The following is a 19,912-nucleotide window of genomic DNA, read 5'->3' on the forward strand; positions in this document are numbered from 1 at the left end:
AGGCCTGGGATGTGGAAAATACTGTTATGTAGGAACTGTCTTTGCTTTAAAAAATTGAACTGGATTTTTTTCTGATTACTAGTAATAGATTCTTATTATAGAAATATAAAAAGACATCAAGAAAAAAATAAAAATCACCTTGGTTTTACCATTGCCCAGTGGTTAATAGTTTTACATATATTCTTCCAGACTTTTCTATGTCTACACAGAAAAATTCCTTAAAAAACTACAAAGCAAATTATACTGTATATACTATTTTATATACTGTTTTTACATTTCTTTTTATTAATAATTATGGACTTTTTCATCAACAAAGATTTATATTCTAATTGTTATTTTTAGTGGCTTCATTAAAAACCTCTTATAGGGCTACACAAAATTTATTTAACCAATCTCTTATTAATGGACATTTCAGTAGTTTCCAGTTTTTCATTGTAAACAATGCTGCAGTGTATCGATACAGGATAATATTAGTTTTAATAACTCAGGCTCTAGAATCAGAGAGCCTAGTGTTCAAAGCTCAGCGCTACTACTTACTACATAATAGAACCTGCAGATACATAAACCCACTCCAGAGTGGAAAAAAATCATATCCACCTTGAAAGATTGTAATTTAAGCATAAAAACATTCAGTTTGCAAGAAACACTCTCTGAGTTACCAGTACCTTGCTCAAGCATTCTCAGGGCAGTGGAAAACATTGGGTCTGGCCTATATGAGCTTTTTGAGCCCACAGCCCAGAATCTGTGCTGGAAATTTCCTTTCCTTGTTGCACCTGCCCCCATCTAGGTCACCCCCATAGAAGTAAGTGTGAGGGAAAGATTGAAGAGGGCTGGAAGGAAGTTCATCATCATACTCACCAGGGCTGGTAAGGAAGAAATGGGTGTTGAGCTGGGAGACTGGCTGGGCAGGTTCAGGGCATTAAATTTGGGAACCACAGCAACGCTGACCCTTCGGCGGGGCATGTTCTGTGGGAAGAGGAATGATCAGACCCACTGTCGTGGAGGGAGCAGTACCCACAGTTCAGAAAGACCTGGGAGATGCCTCCTAGTTCCTAATGCTGAAATAACATTCACAGGATGTTGTTGGCTTTGGGGTAGTGATGGTGTTGGAGCTTGGTGTGGAGAGAGTGAACAAAGTTGAAACAAATTTTCTGTTAGTGGTGAGTGATTTTTCAATATGTTCTTATTTTAGCTTATTAGATTCTGAAGAAATGGAACAGAAATAATCCCCATTGTCTCAGTAACAACCATGCAACATTTCATATTCATTTAAGGGATGGTAAAATCAGGGAAACCACGAGGAAAGGAAGGTTGGAGGATGAGCTAGGAAGTGTCAGAAGCTGAATTAGAGACGATGTTCAGAGGTTTTCTGGTACCCATGCATCTAAGAATGAATGATTTCCTGTGGAAATTCCTGTTGGACTCTCCCTGGGAGCCCTGGTATTCCTGGAACATGCATACCTTTGCCATAGTGAGGGACATGGACCGCACTGTGCGAGGGACCCCGTCTTCTGCAGCAGGAGAGAAAAAGAGAACTAAGATAAGTTTTCAGAGTAGGCTCCAGCAGGAAACCAGTAAGCAGAAACTAAGCTAAGGTATCTATGGGTCAGAATTGGCCCTCACAGGGTAGCCCAAGGGCCTAAGTATTGAGGACACTGATTTTGACACTTCATCCTCTGAGCTGATCATCTGCAGAGTGGGAATTTTTTTGGACAGATCTTTTATCCTGAGTCCTCTGGGCATTATGAGAAGCCACATCCTCTGATCTCCCCCCAACATCTGCATAGTCTCGGTATGCCCTTAAGAGTGTGTGAAAACTATGCATAACAATACTAAGCTTATTGGGTCATTTCTTGCTCATTCAGTGGATATACAGTCAGGGAAATTATGAGCAAGGAAGGTACAGTGTTGATAAAGGATGGAAACTTATTGACCGAGTGGTTTCAAAGTAATTCACAACAAATGAAACCAGCACCCCAGGATTGTCTTCTCCATAGTACATACATTAAATGATACAACTTATGTAAAATGTTTTGTACTACACCTGGGTAATACTGCCACCAGAAAACACCATTACGTACAGAGAAAGACTTTTGAAAGCTCACTTCCATTTGATTCAGTTTGACTAATATCATCTAGCCTGTATATCTGTCTATATCTCATATACAGGTATTTCAGGTATGTTTCTTAAAGGCACATAGCTGATTTTTTTCTTTTTAAATTACATTTTATTTTGAGGTACATACAATAAATGCAAAAATCAATGTACAGCTTGATGAATTTTGACATGTGTATAACTCCTATAACCATCACCAGGTCAAGATATCAAACATTCTCCTTTTTTTTCCCCTTCACCTATTTCACCCATCTTTCCACCCTCCTCCCCTATAGCAACTACCAATCTGTTCTATATGTCTGAGTCTATTTCAGTTTTGTGTGTTTGTTAATTTGTTTTGTTTTTTAGATTCCACATATAAGTGAAATCATATGGTATTTGTCTTTCTCTGGCTTATTTCACTTAGCATAATAGCCTCTAGGTTCATCCATTTTGTCACAAATGGCAATATTTCATTCTATTTTATGGCTGAGTAATATTTAATTGTGTGTGTGTGTATATATATATATATATATATATATATATATATATATATATATATATATATATATATATAGTACATGTTTTTTATCCATTCATCTATCATTGGGCATTTAGGTTGCTTCCATATTTGGCTATTGCAGATAGTGCTACAATAAACCTAGGAGTGCATATATCTTTTTGGATTAGTGATTTTGTTTTCTTAGGGTAAATTCCAGAAGTAGAATTGCTGGATTGTATAGTATTTTTATTTTTGTTTATTGAGAAACTTCTATACTGCTTTCCTTAGTGTCTGCACCAATTTACAATCCCACCAGTAATATATGAGGGTTCCCTTTTTTCCACATCCTCACCAACACTTATTATTTCCTGTCTTAACCCTTCTGACTGTTGAGAAGCAATATCTCATTTTGGTTTCATTTTGCATTTCCCTGATGATTAGCAATGTTGAGGATCTTTTCACATGTCTTTTGGCCATCAGTATGTCTTCTTTGGAAAAATATCTATCCACGTACTCTACCCATTTTTTCATCGGATTTTTTTATTTGGTGTTGAGTTGTATGAGTTCCTCATATATTTTAGATATTAGCCCTTTATTGGATATATCATTTGCAAATATATTCTCCCATACAATAGGTTGCCTTTTGTTTTATTGATGATTTCCTTTGCTATGCAGAAGTTTTTAGTTTGATGCAGTTTTTAGTTTGATGTAGCAATGTTGCTTTGGCTATTCAGTGTTTTTTGTAGTTCATACAAATTTTAGAATTATTTTCTCCAATTCTGCAAAAAATGCCATTGGCATATTCATAGGGTTTGCATTGAATCTGTAGATGCTAGAGTAGAATGACCACTCTAAAAATTCTTCCTATCCACTATCATGGAATAGCTTTCCATTTATTTGTGTCTTCAATTTCTTTCATCAGTGTCTTACAGTTTTCAGAGTACAGGTCTGTCACCTCCTTGGTTAAATTTATTCCTAGGTATTTTATTCTTTCTGATGCAATTATAAATGGTATTGTTTCTTAATTTCTCTTCCTGTGAGTTCATTATTTATATATAGAAATGCAGCAAATTTTTGTATATTGACTTTGTACCCTGAGACTTTACTGAATTCATTTATTCTAATTGTTTTATTTTTGGTGGATCTTTGGTGTTTCTGTATATATATAGTATCATATCTGTAAATAGTGACAGTTTTACTTCTCCCTTACCAATCTGGATGCTTTTTTTCTTTTCTGATTGCTATGGCTAAGACCTCCAATACAATGTTGAATAAAAGTGGTGAGAGTGGGCGTCCTTGTCTTGTTCCTGATCTTAGAGGAAAAGCTTTAAGCTTTTTGTTATGGAGTATGATGTTAGCTGTGGGTTTGCTGTATATGACCTTCATTATGTTTAGATATGTTCACTCTATACCCACTTTGTTGGGAGTTTTTATCAGGAATGGCTGCTGAATTTTGTTAAATGCTTTTTCAGTATCTATGGAGATGACTGTATGGTTTTTATCCTTCATCTTTAAATGTGGTATATCACACTGATTGATTGTGGATATTGAATCATCCTTGCATCCCTGGAATAAATCCTACTTGGTTGTGGTGAATGATCCTGTTAATGTATTTTTGCATTCAGTTTATTAATATTTTGTTGAGGATTTTTGCATCTTTGTTTATCATAGACATTGGTCTATAATTTTCTTTTTTTATAATGTCTTTGTCTGGTTTTGGTATCAAGGTAATGATGGCCTTGTAGAATGAATTTGGAAGCTTTCTTTTCTCTTAAATTTTTTGGAATGGTTTGAGAAGGATAGGTATTAACTCTACTTTAAACATTTGGCATAATTGTCCTGTGAAGTCATCTAGTCTTGGACTTTTGTCTGTTGGAAGTTTTTTGATTATCACTTCAATTTCATTATTTGTAATTGGTATGTTCAGATTTTCTGTTTCTTCCTGGTTTAGTCTTTGGAGATTGCGTGTTTCTGGGAATTTATCCATTTCTTCTAGGTTGTTCAACTTGTTGACATATAATTCTTCATAGTAATCTCTTACAATTGTTCATATTTCTGTGATGCCATGATTTTTTCTTAATCCAATCTGAGATATTCTATTAACCAATGAGTTTAAGCTGTTTATATTTCTTGTGATTATTGCTGTATTTCTACCATCTTATTTTATATTTTCTATTTACCTTGCTTTACTCATTGATATTTTTTTCCTAACCACCCCTCCCATCTTGCATATTGATTTTGGAAGTTATTCTAATCTTTAGTGTGCCCACTTAAATGTTTAACATTTTATGTGACTTTAAATTAAAAATTAATCAAGATCTCTATTCTTTTCCTTAATAATCCTAAAATAATGATAACTCCCTTGCATCTTAAATTATATTGCTTTTCAGTATTTTTATTTCACTTTGTTTTTATCTCAAATGTTTCATTATGATTGTTATTTTAAACAGTGAATGCTTGTTGAGATTTACCCATGTTTACAAATGTTTTTGATCACCATTCCTTGCATTCTTCTCCTTTCTTTTGATCTCAATTTCATTTTGCCTAAGTACATCCTTTAGTTTTTCTTTTATCAAGGCCCTGTGAGAGATAAAATTCTCAGTTGTTGTGTCAAAATATCTTTACCTAGCTCTCAATCTTGCATCTTATTTCAGGTGGTTGTATTATCTCCTAATAAGTGTACCATTTTCTCAGTTGACAGTTATTTCCTCTCAGCTCTTTGAAGATTCACTTCATTGACTTCTGGTTCTATGATTCCTATGTAAATAATCTGTCACCTCTTTCTGGTTACTTTTAAAATCTTCACTTTGTCTTTGGTGTCCTGCAGTTTCTCTTAGATGTACTTTTATTTCTCCTGCGTGGAATTCACTGTCCCTTCTGAATCCAGTGATTCCTTTCTTTAGTTCTGGAAAATTCTCACATTCTGTAAAATCCCTTTTAATATTTTCTTTCCCCCATTCTCTCTTTATGGGTCTCCTAATACATGTATATGGAACTTTCTCAGTCTATACTCCATCTTCCATATCTTACAACATTTCTCTCATGTTTTTAATCATTTTATCTCTCTGAGATGCATTTTGGGTAATTTCCTCAAATATATCTTCCAGTTAATTAATTTTTTCCCTCAATTATACCTGGTCTAATTTAAATGTTGTAGTACCAATCAGTTAGGTTATGCTACCCAAATAAACAACCCAAAAGTCTTAATGGCTTATAAAAAGAAAGATTTATTTCTTGCTTATGCTACATGTCTATTTGCTTCTGAGTTGGAAGCAGGCTCTGCTGTGAATTTCCTCACTCAGGACTCAGGCTAATGGAGCTTCTACTGTTTTGAAGCAGTGATGATTGTCATGTCAGGAAGAAGAAACATAAAGCAAATTACACATTAGTTTCTTAAAGGCCCCAGCTCAAATATGAAACATGTCCTTCTATTCACATTTTATTTGTCCAGTCACATGGGCCTATCTGATTTCAAGGATGTGGTGAAGTATGCTCAGAAGGAAGAGATTTGGAATACTGAAGAACAGCCTCAACTATAGTAACCACCACAATGAAACTACTGCATTTTTAATTTTCATGATCCTTTCTCACTTCTAGGAGTTCTATTTTATTCTTTTTTAAATTGTATTCTTTTATTCATGTTTTTGACTCATTCTTTTCTGCCTCTAATAATTTTAAACATATGTATTTTTAAAATTTTATCAGATTGTTTTATTATGTAAGATTCTTAGGATATAGTTCTGTTGTTTAATGTGTCTGATGTTTCTCACTCAGGGTGGATTACTTTCTTATGTATTTTATAATTCTGTGTTGTGAACTCATCTTCAGTGAGACTTTACATAGAGGAATCCTGTGTGTCCTGGGCAGAGGATGTGTCTCTCTAGAGTGGCTTTATGTTTGCTTCTAACAATGTTCCTAAAATCACCATCATGATGTTATTTTCAGATTCTCTTCATATTACATCATCACTCCTGTCATGACACTTTTAGGCATGCACTTTCTCTATGAAGAAGGAAAAAGTATTTTTTCCTGCTAGAGTCCAGGGTGAAGCAGACAAACTTGCTTGATTTGTTTCTCTGTTGTTTGGTGTTTTTTTCTTGTCCAAGTTCTGTCTGGAGATGTTATTGGAAAGTCTTAAATTTCCATAGGCATCTCAGAGTCAACTTTCTGCTGTGCATGTCTGAGACCTCATCTCAGATTGCATGCAAGTGCAAAAGCCTAGCACATCAGATAACTTAAGCTGACACTTGTCCCCAAGGAAGCTGTAGACTCAGCTTGGTTTCAGTTCCCTTTTCTTATATCTTGAGTATTTCCATTTCTTTTCTTGTAGATTCAGCTATTCTTTTAGATTAATGTTTGCTTTATTTTATCCAACAGAAATTTCTACGTATCTGTGGTCAAAGGATTTTCAAGTTATCCAGTTAGCCAAAGTAGCAGAGCCAGAGACTAGTCTTTATATATGAAGAGTTCATACAAATTAATAAAACACCCATCTTACAAGTGGGCAAAAGATAGTAATTAAATAATTTACAAAAGTGGAAATACAGATGTCTAATAAACATTTGAAAAAGTCAAAATTATAAACTCAAATATGAGATGAATTACAATTTTGGCCCAAAGTCAAAAATATTTTTAAGAAAGAACAAGAATGTCAATGTCACAATGAATTGGACATTTTTGTTGCTCATTAAATGGAAATATAAATGAGTTACTTGGGAATAATTTGGTTTCAGAACCTTACAAATATTTCTTTCTCCTGAGCTACCATTTATACTTCTGGACACCCATATTAAGGATATAATCCAAAATGCATACAATCAACATTTCATATTCAGAAAAAAATAATAGATTTTTTTTTCTTTTAAATATATTATCACCTTTCTTTAAGTCAGATATCTTTCAGAGTCTCAGGCATAGCAAAGATTGCCAAGAGTCCTACAGAGGCCTAAAACCAGTGACTAGTAGGGAGTGGTTGTAGAGTATCTGATAGATACACCTGTTGGGTAGGTGCTAGCCTTTCGACACCAGCCCAAACTGAAAATCAGTGGGGTGGAAACAAATGTCTGAAAAACACTTATTGACCATTCAAGACTCAGCTACCATCTTCCTTCTTATTGTAAGTACTTTTTTCATCCTCCCAAACTGAATGTGAGGCTCTGTGGTGAGCTTTCCATGGAAGTGTGCTTACTTCTATCACAGCACAGGTTACACTTCCTGTCCTCTTCACAGGTTGGAAGTCCTTTGTGTCAGGGACTGTGTACCCTTTATCTCTATATTCCAGTATCATGTAGGGTACACCTGTGGTGTTCAATAATGTCTGTAGAATGAATAAATGAATGAGACTCACGGGTAACTGTTCATTCTATAAATCTTGGGTAAGGTAGTTCCCAGGAGACCTTGAACCTTACAGACAATAATCCAAGAGCCCACATGTTAGGATTTCCTTAGTGGCAAGTTTCCCCAACAATGACAGAGAGCAGTTTGTTAGAGGCTCAGATGCATATGGGTCAGGAGTCTTGCAGCCAAGATCCAAATCAGGCAGTCTGGAGCATGTGTACAGCCTTTGGACTCTGGGAAGTATCACTGACATTTCCCAGGAAACTTGTGAAACCTCCTGTTTATAAAGGTTTTTCCATCTGTTAAATTTTCTGTACTTTCCCTCCTCCTACTCTTGGTAACATGGATGTTTGCATTCTACAGAGATTCCTGTCACTAAAAGGTCTGTTTTCTCCTGCTAACACCATCCTTATTAGCCAGAGCCCAAACCCTGACAGTTTACAAGGAGAGGTCCTGGTCTAAGGGTGCAAGTGCTCCTAACTCAATGTCTACATTCTCCTAATGCACTGCTTACTCTGAAGTCAGAGCAATCTTCTAAAAATTAAATCTGACCATGTCAGGTGGCATAAGCTTACTGGTGCCTCCCAGTTCCTATAGGACAAATGGCCTGGCATGTGGCCCTGGCCTAGCAAGGGTTACCTCCCACCTGTCAACATCATACTCCAACACTGTAGCTACACCAAACTATTTGTTTCACATTCTTTCCTTCCTAACCCTACAACTTTGTACGTGATGTTTCCTCCACCTAGGATGTACTTCCACCTTCTATCTCAAGAACTTCTATTTTTACTTTAAAACACTGCCCAGATGCTATCCCACTGTAAAACTTTTCTTGACTCCCTGAAGCAGAATCATGTGGCCCTTCCTCTGTGCTTCTATAGCAATTCATATAGATTGCTTTTTTAAAAAAAGAATAGTTCCTTAAAACATTTTTCTTACCCGATGAGACTGCTATTTATCTGTTTATCTCAGCAATATTTCCTTTAGCCAAGCTCTTACTCTTCCCCTGCTGCCCATACTTCATCTTTCACCTGAAATGGTGTGATAGTAGTTTAATAGCTTTCCCTGTCTCTTTTTTTGCCCCAGTAATGTAACTATAGTCAGAGGGAACACACCATAGTCAGAGGGACCCTTCTAAACTCCGTATGATCATGTCATTTTCCCAACTAAAATATTTGGTTGGATCCCTAATGCTTTCTAGGATCGAGTCCAAATTCCTTAGCATGTACTGCCTAAAGGGGGACTCAGAAGCACAAAGACTATAGGGTCTAGGGTCTGTCACTCTCTCAAAGTAGAATGAGCTCTTGCAGCTCATGACAGTGTCAGCTTTGTGACAATGATCAGCAGCTCTCATTAATCGTGTCAGGAGTCAAGAGTTGCTTTGGGTCATTCATGTTTTCTGGCTCCAGGCTCACTGGAGCAGCTGCTGTGGGGCTCCTGTGGGCACACTGGACAGAGGCAGTGAGCCCTTGCTTAACCTGAAGCAGGTCTGGGGTTGCTCTAATAGATGTGATCCTAGCTTAAGTCATCAAGGACCTACACTGCAGGGCCAAGATGGAGACAGGAGCCCAGTTCCTTACCAGAGGGGCCACAGGTACGACTTGAATTCTGATTTGCAAGTTTTTTAAACTCCATGAGCTCTGCATGGTCTTTCTCATATGTCCTCTTCAGATTCTCCACATACTGCATCATCACCTCTGTTGCCTTTGACATGCGCTTCTCCTGCAAGGAAGGACAGTATGAGCACAAGGGCATTTGGAAAGGCTCCTCTGCACTTGTTTGCTCTGAGTGAGGCTCTGGGATGGAGAATGGAAAGGATACAGGGAGCAATCAGATGTGCTTCTGCCCTCTAAGAGTTTGCTGTCTGCCATGTGGGCTGAGAAGGGAACTCAGGAGGAGAACCAGAACAGGTATAGCTACAATGCTTCAGGAGATAAGAGGTGTGAGAGACATCTCTGTTTGCAGAGAATGAGTCAGGGAGGATTCATGCAGATGACATGAAGTGGATGTAGGAAGTAGGCATCTGGGCATGTAGATATGGGCAAGAGGGACAAAAAGCATTCAGGCCAGGGAACTCTCAGAGCAAAGGTGCAAAGGTAGGACATTGTAGGGCTTGTATCTAGGTGAGGATTTATCCTCCAGACAAGAGTCTTTAAAGAGTGAAAAGGGGTGCTACTAAGAATTATGGTGAGACAATAGGCACATACCAGGACTGGAAAACTGGGAAAGCACAGGTCATCCTACTTATGTAGGAATCAGCAAGTGGTTGTGTTTGTTCACAAGAAGAAAAGTAGTTAGGGCTGGGTTGGGAAGGACCTTGAATGTTAAACTAAGGAATCTGGACTCTTTCTGAAGGAAAAGAGGAGTCATCAAATGTCTTAAAATAAGGGAGTGAGAAATCAGGCCACCAGTGGAGACTAGATAGAAGGGAAAGAGACTGGTGGCAGTGAGAGCAACAGGAAAGAGAAGACAGGTGCCTAACCAGTCTGGTGGAACCAGAGAGAAAGGTGAGGACTGAGACAGGGAAGCTACGGGTGGGGGTGCCAGTCAGAGAAGGTGAAGACTAGTAAGCAACAGGTGGGCTGAGAAACATGTTTGGGAAGGAAGGCTCCTCAGAATGAGGAAGAGTTTTCTCTGCTTATCTTCCTTAGATCCCTCAGAATGCCTAGCCCAGGGCCTGCCCGCTCTGCAAGGACATGATCAGTGACCATTCCTTGGAAAAATTCCCTGCAGCCATGTACTGAGACAGGCTACTTCCCTCAAGCTCTCCCTTTATTGCTGCTCCCAGCTGGAGTGACTTCCTGGGTGCTGCTGCTGAGCTAGGCACCCTTTCCCTGAAGAACACAGGGGTGGGAGAGCCCAGAGGCTAGTCCTTCCAGTGTTCTATAAGAAATGCTTCAGGCTGTGCCCCAGGAACACCCTGCTGATGCAACCAATGCAGCAGGACATGGGTCCACGGCCAGAGCAGCAGTGTTGATAATATGTAGGTGCTTTCAAGGTATTGCAGTAACTCTATAGCAGATGCTATCATCTGCATTTGTGGTTGGAGAGGCTGGAGCACAAAGAACCAGGTAACTGGCCCAAGGCCACACAGTGAATCATGGTGGAGGCTGGATTAGACCTTAGGCAGTCTGATTCCACACACCATCCTGGACCAGGGTGGTGTCCTGTGTGCCTCAGGACTTCAAAGTGACTGTGAGGGAGCCAGACCTGGGCTTGAAGCCAGCTTTGCCACTCACTAGTACTAGTACCTTTCTGAGATGGTATGTCTTCATCAGGGGATAAAGATATTTACTTCACAGGGTTGCTGGGAAGATTAAATGATATGAAGTAGTTTTTCCTAAAGTATGTTTTGCCAAGTACTAGTTGCGTATGAGTTGAATAGGTATTTGTGAGAAAAATAAAAGGGGAGGTGGTTCTTCTGTCAAATACACTTGGGAAATACATAGGTAAAGTTAAACAGGCTTCCTCACTATAGGACTTCCTGAAGCCTTAATTATGCCAATATGTATTAGAAATCTCCAAGGAAGGAAGGTAGTACACAGTAGTTCTCAAACTTATGTGCCCACAGAAAGCTCTTCTCAAGGAGCAGCTTGAGGTTCAGTTGTCTGCCAAAAATACTCTGAAAAAATCACAATGTACATGAGATGTTTGGCACATAGGAAGCCACCAATAAGTGGTATCTGTAGTTGTCACTGCTTACATTATTGCTCTAGTTACTGTGGGCAGAGCAGAGCCAGTCAGAAGGGATGGGAGCTGGTTAGGCTCACCTGGCGGACAGCCCCAACCATCTCAGCTCGGCTGGAGAGGCGGGCAGACAGGCGGTGCAAGACAGAAATGTCCTCCAGCAGCTTCTGGTAGGTCTCTCGGTGCTCACAGTGGTGCCAGAGTGAAGCTGAGGACTGAAGAGTGAGAAGAAACATCACTTGGGGTCCTCTCATACCAAGACTGACTTAGGTTCTCAGAAGATGAGCCCTGGTCTGCATCCTAGCTGAAAGGGGTGGCTTCTTCAGAGCCCAGGCTACAATTTCTTCTGGGGATTGGAGAAGCCTAATATTGACACTCTATACCTGGTTGGCCTGAAAGAAGGGACTCACATCCAGGTCTCTTGGTCCCCAAGGAGCTCCCTGTGCCATCCCAGTTCACCCAGCCCCTTCCTGAGGAGCTCCCAAGAACTCAGAGTCCTTGCCTACAACCCTGAAGTAACCAGGGCTTCAGGATCTCTGCCTCAGCAGCTCCCAGCTCTCTGAGGAAGACTGTTTGGCTTTAGGGCCTTGGCCTGATTTCTCACTTCAAGAGCCTCTACTCGGTGACTGAGGAAAGCAGGACACTTGACATAGGCCTTGTAGTCAGTCCCTCCTCCATGGATTTCCCCAGTCAGGCTTCACATTACCGTAATGGAAGCTTTGAAGTTTTCCAGTTCCTTTTCTGTGTTCTCCTCTGTCAGGTTGCGTTCCCTTTCAGCCTGGTTAATTCTAGATTCCAGGGTATAACTGTCATTTCTAAAGGCCAAGGACAGTTGTACAAACACGTTCTGTTGGAAACAAGAGTGTGGAAGAGGTGCTAGGAGGAGTTACTGCAGAGAATAATGCTGCAGGTGTGTTTCTTTCATGAACATTTATGTTCCTGGAACAAATCATCAAAGCAGCCATGTACAAGTGAGACTCTCCCTTCATAGTAAACTGCATAAAAAATGGTGAAATAGAACCTGAGGTCCATGCTAGGTGCTTCCCAGGACCTGAAGACCAAATGCATTTTAGTGAAAAATAATAAGAGAATAACACTCGCTTTTTCCTGAATTTCAAGAAAATAACATCCTGCATTTGGGTTTAGATAAATTCAGGCGAACACAGCTGATTATGTAAGCAGTTTGGATTCATGCTAGGATTTATTACACATGGGTTTTGCATGAAACCACTGTATTTAAAAAAACCCATTTGGGATGTAAGCCTGTTGACTTAAAGCAAAGTTCAGCCACTTTGCCTGAGTATTCTGAATCCTACATTGGAAACAGCTTTAAGAATCTACCAGGAGATTAAATAAAGCCAAGTAGGATTCTGCTGGGAGAAACTTTCTGGAACAAATAATCCATGCCAAAAATGTAGGCTGCATGAATGAAACTTTGAAAGGTGGTATTGATCATATATGGGATTCCTGGTAGAATAGGAAACTACTGTGGAAGAGAAAGAGACAGATGGACTTTACATAGGAAGCAAGCAATAACCTTCATTTTTATAGCTTTCATTTGCCCTGCCTGAGTCAAGTGGTAGCAGATTTATACCTTTGGGGTGAGCTAATTCTGCCTGAGCTTTTGAAGCTTGTGTGTCATTGCCCACAGTGGGCAGACATCTCCTGATAGAGAACTGAAGGCCCTGAGTGACTCAATAACAACAATGATGACAGTATTGAAAGCCTTTTATGAGCATCTACTATATGCTAGCACTAATGTGAGTTTTATGCACCTTAGCTTATTTAATCCTGCAACAACCCTGTGTGGTAGGAACTGTTATGTCTACTTTATGGGTAAAGAAACTGAGAACAGAGAGGTCATTAACTTGTTCAGGGTGACAGAGGGAGTAGCAGAGCCAGGATTCAACCTCAGACTATCTGATTCCATAACCTGTGCTACTTTCAGCTTGCTGAGCACTGCTTGTGTTAGCATACATCTGAGGACAGGAGCTGGCCCTTAAACCATCTACCTATAGCTCATCTTCACTAATATTCATAGGTGGAGATTCTTTGTCCTACAGAAATCTCAGTCCAGTTAAGTTCTTCAGTAATGCTCAATCTTTAGTTCCCTATACCTGGATTATCCCTTTCATGGCAGTATGACATGAGTTCTGAATTCACTCAGAACACTTGGGTCCATATGTTGGTTCTGCTAAGCACTGATTCTGAGACCTTGGGTAAGTTTTGAATCACTCAGTTTCCTCCTTTGTTCTAATTCTTGCTGTACCTGTTTCTCAGAGCTGACGGGGATGGATATTAGTGTGTTATGAACTGTAAGTGCAACATCTGTGTGCAAGATAATTATTACTATCTATGGCAGATTTCACATTGTCTGTCTTCCTCTGTTTATGTGGTCCACTGGGTCTCAGGAAGGTATGTTCATTTTCTTGTTATCAATGACAAACCATGCTGTAAAGACTATAAAACATTTCATCCTCCCAACCTGGAAGGAAGAGATTTGGGAATCATCCATATTCTTGCTCTCTTCCTTCTATAACTCTGACATAATTGTCTTGGAAACAAAATAGTGCTGGCATTAGAGGTCCTCACCATTTCACCTCAGAGGCATTCCCTTTGTCCATCTACACCTTTACCAGAAAAAAATGCAGAAGAATTCCTCTCAGCTCTCACCACCCCATTGGGCAGCATCTCCAAAGAGACAAAGAGGCCCAAGGGGATAATGAAAGAGTCAGGAAGGCAGGAGTGCCGACAGTACAGCTTCCCACCTTATCTGAACTAGCTTCCTTATGTGTGAAGCCCTCAGAAGGGAAGAACCTTCTTCATCCAGACCAAAGTTTGAAACTTAAAATCTGACCATTTTTTAATAATTTTGAAAAAATTAGATTCAGTTCTGCAGCCTCTCATCTGACTTTATGTATCTAAGTCATACTTTTAAAGAACATCAACAGTCCTTGAAGGAATGTGGAATATCCAACTACCTTCTCATCTCTGACCAAATTTGTCAAAAGCTTCCATTAACTGGAGTAGGAGATGTGAGTGGTTCAGTAGGACTGATCGTGATGTCCATATTGCCCCATTGTCACTTATTCTCATTTTTGTGTGAAAATGTGAGGGGCAAAGGCTGGAGAAGGGAATGTTTTTAATAAACCCAGTCAAGCCCAGGCATTAAATTTTATAAAGCACTAGAGTTACTTACCTCAACTTCCTTTTCAGTGAGTGGAGGGGCACTGTGAAAAAGAAAAGACATGCGAATAAACTTTATCCAACCTATGAAATACCAAAAGGTGACTTTGAACAAGCAGCAGACCATGTGTTTCCAGGAATTGAGTACACAAAATTGCTGAGCTGGAAAAGATGCAGGGTACCCTTTGTGTGAGCTCTGTAACCCATGGAATAATTGTCCAGATATTGACTCCTATGGAGGAAGTGGTGGAAAATATTAGGTCCTGGGGGTGTCAGTCTTCCATCAGTGCCACTACTATTTATGACTTTGAACAAGTTATTTACAAGTTTGCTCATCTGTGAAATGGAAATAATAATATCTACTTTGCAGGGGTCTTAAGGAATATATGTATGTATGTATAAGTGTGTGTGTGTGTGTATATATATATGTATGTATGTTGTGTATATATTCACATATATATTATATCCATATATATGTGTGTATATATGTATAAATGCATATATTCTATGTGTACATGTGTGTATATACACATAACACCCATACTCAGTAGGCATTCAGAAGATGGTAGCTATTGTTATTACTAAATCACAGGCTTGTTGTGAGGACCTAATAAGTAACTACATGTGCTACATACTTTATAAACTATACATATCTGAGTAGCCATTATAATTTTGGGAGGCTACCTCAGGTCTGCAAAGCTTGACTCTCCTCTCTCTGCAGGTGGTAACAAAGGTGCATGTGGGCCAGAGAATAAAAGGTAGGGAAGAGTGGCCTAAGCTCTTCTCCGCAGGGAGAACCACCTCGGATGGCTGGGATCAGAGCCCCAGCTGGCACAGGCATGTCACTCTGAGAGGTCCCCTTTGCTTGTGGTCCCCACAGCAAGAGTCCTTTCATCTGCATGCTCTTGCTGCTACTACTGTTCTTGCTGGAAACTAAAATTCGCCTTGTTCTGAAGCCCAGTGTAAATAATGTGTGGGCCCCTTCCTGTGCTGGAGTAGGAAGACCAGGAGAGGTCCTACCAGCATCACAGGACTTGGCAAAAGAGCATACCATTGATAAGATTCTCAGGAAACACAGCTTCCTCCTTTTGATGGGTGTGGAGGGACCCCAAGAGCAAAGGTAGAGGTCAGCTCTCTCTGCAAGGGGCTGGTTCTCATCCCTGACGAGGGACTGTGAATGCCTTCCTGTCAGGATGAGGCAACAAGACCCCATGGCCATCAAGTCAGCAGAGTACAGAGCATGGGATAAACAACGGCAAAGATGTTTGATGCTTACAATTCTTGTCACAACCCCATCGTCACGCCCTTTCCTCTGTGGGCCAGCCAACGTAATCTTAACTGTCATATAGAGCATGCACATGTTCTTTAAATGTTTATCAAAACTCACTGAGCTTGCCTTTGACTCCTGGCTTTGTTTGGATAGTATGTGAAATTTCTGTATTTTCATCAATTATTAACCAAACATTTAAAAAATTTTGATGTCTCACTTTTTGCTTTTTTGCTATAGAACACAACTTTATAAAAAATGTACAAAGCCCTGAGGAGTCAGAGAGGTGTGATTTAGGTGAAAGAGCCACATGACATGGCCAACTCCTTATGCAAAGAGCTATGCCTTGTGAACTGCAATAGGCAGCTAGGGGCCAGAGCTATAGGCCTCCAACAAGATGGAGTCCTAATTGATGATGCACTGGGAAACTACTCTGGATGGCATTGTTTGCCTCAGAATCCAAACTCCACTAATATGCCTTAGAATACAATTAAGGCCCTCTGTGAACCGGTGCCTGTCAATTTCTCCTCTTCCCAATCTCCAGCCACATTGGCCATTCTGCTCCTCAAACATATTTATCTCATTGTGGCCCCTGGACCTTTGCATTTACTGTTATTTCCTTTTTTCCACCATTCTCTTTTGAAAGAGATTTATTGAAATATAAATCACATAATATTTACCCTTTTACAGTTTATAATTCAGTAGTTTTTAGTGTACTCAAAGAATTATACAACCATCAGTACAGTTAATTTTAGAACATTTTCATCATCCCAAAAAGAAACCCCATGCTCATTAGTAGTCACTCTCCACCTCCCCCAGACCTCTATCCCCCAACCCTAGGCAACCACTAATCTATTTTCTGTCTCTATGGCTTTCCCTATTCTGAATATTTCATATAAATGGAATCATACAACATGTGGTCTTTTGCAACTGGCTTCTCTCGCTTAGCATTTTCAAGGTTCATCCATATGTAGCATATATCAGTATTTCATTTTTATGGCTGAATAATATTCCATTATATGAATACATTACATTTACCAATTCATCAGTTGGTGGACATTTGGGTTGTTTCTACTTTTTTGCTGTTATGAAGGTGCTGTTATTGAATGTTTGTGTACAAGTTTTTGTATGGACATATATTTTCATTTCTCTTTATAATATACTTAGGAATGGATTGCTGGGCCATATGGTAACTGTTCAACTTTTTGAAGAACTGCCAAACTGTTATTTCAAAGTGGCTGCACCATTTAACTGAGGGTTCTAATTCCTCCACATCCTCACCAACACTTGTTATTGTTATGTGAAATGGTATCTCATTATCATTTTGATTTGCATTTCGCTAATGACTAATAACATTGAGCACCTTATCTTGTGTCTATTGGACCCCTCATATATATTCATTGAAGAAATGTCTACTTAATTCCTTCACCCATCAAAAAAAATCAGTTGTCTTTTTATTACTATGTATTCTGGGAACAAGTACCTTATCAGATATATGATTTGCAAATATTTTCTCCCATTCTGTGGGTTGTCTTTTCACTTTCTTGATAGTACTTTTGCATCACAGAAGTTTTTAATTTTGATGAAATACATTCATCTATTTATTCTCTTGCTGCTTGTGCTTTTGGTGTCATAGCTAAGAAACATGAACTAACCCAAGGTCATGAAGGTTTGCTCCTGTTTTCTTCTAACAGTTTTATAGCGTTAGTTCTTATAGTTAGGCCTAGCATCCATTTTGAGTTAATTTTTGTGTGTTGTGGAATATAGGGTTCCAATTTACTCTTCTGCATGTGGCTATCCGATCACCCCAGCACCACTTATTGAAATTACTGCGCTATTTGTCTGGATATCTCTTCACCAAAATCTTTGCATAGATAGCTTCTTTTGTCATTTGCATATCTCTAATTAATTACTATTTTATCATAGAGGCCTTCCTTAACCCCCTACCCAGTGTTCCATTCCCATGTCATTCTCTATATGTATCTATTTCATGGTCTTCCTAGAAGCTTTGTTATTCAAAATCATTCATTTGGTTACTTGATATTATTTGATTCCCCACCTAGAATATAAGTGCCATGAGAAAAGAGACTATGTCTGTTTGTTCTCCATTCTATTGTATGGTACATAATAGGCATTCAATGAATATTTATTGATTAAATGACAGTTTATTGCTCCTGTTAATGTTTAACTCTGGGCTACCTCATCCAGTGACATCTCTTTGCATTCTTGTTAATCAACCATTGACCACATCCCTAATTCGAGTTCCAGACCTGGTGTTTCTACTGAATCCATTCAACTTGCTGACCTTATGAGCTATTTCTTGATATGGTCCAATCCCAATTCACATAGTCCACATAGAACATGAAACCAATTTTTTCTTCATATTAAAACTCAAGTGTAATCTTCCCATATTTCTGTTCAGGAAAGGACTCTTGAAGCTCTGGCTTCCTTCTGTTGGAGGACATCTTACATGACCATTTGTCCATCTATCCCATGCTCCAAACCAAGGCCAGAGAGATCTTGGCCTAACCAAAGGCCCAAGCTGGAAACAGTCTCTGCTGAGGCCATGAGTAGGGAGGCTGGTCTGGTGGTTGGAGCAGATATCAGATCTAGAATTTCCCAATTATAGGGACATGGTGGATCTGGGATTGAAACCATATTGCCTGGTCCAATGCCCACCACCCTGTGCTGTCATGAGCCTCTGGTGACCCTTGTGGCCAACTATGAACCCCACCTGCTTTTTCACTTGGGACCACCTCATCTGGGCCTTTACCATTCTTTTTGTTTTGGATGCATTAGCTCTCTGTCTGGACCATTTGACATTGATCCTTCTGGGGTTAAAAGTCAGGGCTGTCCCATCTAACATCTAACACAGAGGACATTCAATCTGTAACCTATGGCCTGATTTTACCTTCCAGGGAGAGACTTGTGAACCCGCAGTTTTCGCAGCAGCACATCAGAAATATTGGGCATCACGTCCAAGCCACTTTTTGACTCTTCTTCCTCAGTAGCTGGTGTGAGTTCAGAAGGGAGCCCTGAAAAAAAAGTGCTTAAATTATAAAATGTCTGTTTGAAATGTGCCTTTGGTAACTTGCTTCAGGGGGTGAGCAAGAGTTTTAATAAGAACCTAGTTATATGCCATAGGCTTTATCATTGTTATGTAACCCTCTCGATGACCCAGTGAGCTAGCACTTAATCATTCCTCTTATACGTAAACCAAAACTGTGAAAGGCTAATAACTTTCTTAAGGTCACAGAATTAGTAAATGGCATAATCAGACTTCAAACTGATTCTATCTCCTCTAAATTTTATGTTCTTCCCATTGTTCCCCACAGTAACAAGCTCTTGTATCTGAGGTCTGAGGTTGGTTTCTGATAACTAGAACCTGGTTCGCTTTTTGGCTGTAATGTTTGGAGAGGTCCCCTATCTTCGGCAGATTTCTCTGGAGGCCTGTTGCTTAATTATTCTTCATCAAATGAGTTCAACAGTTGCATCACTTGTATCCTACCTAGAAATCAGCATCTGGTTCCATATTGCATAGATAGAAACAGAAACAGAGTTTTTCCAGTGTAAAGAAAAGGTCATTTAGATTTTTTTACAGATCTCAGAAAAAGATGCTTCCTAGTCAACAGAACCAATGAGCAGCCTTTTGTTATCTCTGGAAACTATCTTAGTTCTGTGCTGTGAGGCAGAAAAACAAACCAAGTATTCTCTTTCCCATAAATCCTCCTCCTGTTTGAAGATAGCTCTTGTACCATTCCAAAGCTTCTCTTCCCCAGGTTCTAGCCCTGTTTTCCCAACTTCCCGTTGTGGCCCACTGTGGCCCATGGCCTCTCGA

General features: G+C 39.4%; 1 protein-coding gene across 14 annotated transcripts in view; it reads right to left on the minus strand.

Annotated features, from left to right (window-relative positions):
* IRAG1 (inositol 1,4,5-triphosphate receptor associated 1) overlaps positions 1-19,912 on the minus strand; it is a 128,302-nt gene that overhangs the window by 17,149 nt on the left and 91,241 nt on the right. For all 14 annotated transcript variants that reach the window (XM_036918005.2, XM_036918004.2, XM_057507374.1 and 11 more), the window contains 7 exons: positions 18,986-19,109; positions 14,821-14,851; positions 12,328-12,468; positions 11,705-11,836; positions 9,515-9,656; positions 1,462-1,511; positions 859-966 (listed from right to left, as the gene is read on the minus strand). In XM_036918005.2, coding sequence (XP_036773900.2) covers positions 859-966; positions 1,462-1,511; positions 9,515-9,656; positions 11,705-11,836; positions 12,328-12,468; positions 14,821-14,851; positions 18,986-19,109 — 728 coding nt within the window. The remainder of the gene's footprint in view (positions 1-858; positions 967-1,461; positions 1,512-9,514; positions 9,657-11,704; positions 11,837-12,327; positions 12,469-14,820; positions 14,852-18,985; positions 19,110-19,912) is intronic.

Source organism: Manis pentadactyla, chromosome 9, assembly GCF_030020395.1.
Source record: "Manis pentadactyla isolate mManPen7 chromosome 9, mManPen7.hap1, whole genome shotgun sequence".
In the NCBI taxonomy this organism is placed as follows: domain Eukaryota; kingdom Metazoa; phylum Chordata; class Mammalia; order Pholidota; family Manidae; genus Manis; species Manis pentadactyla.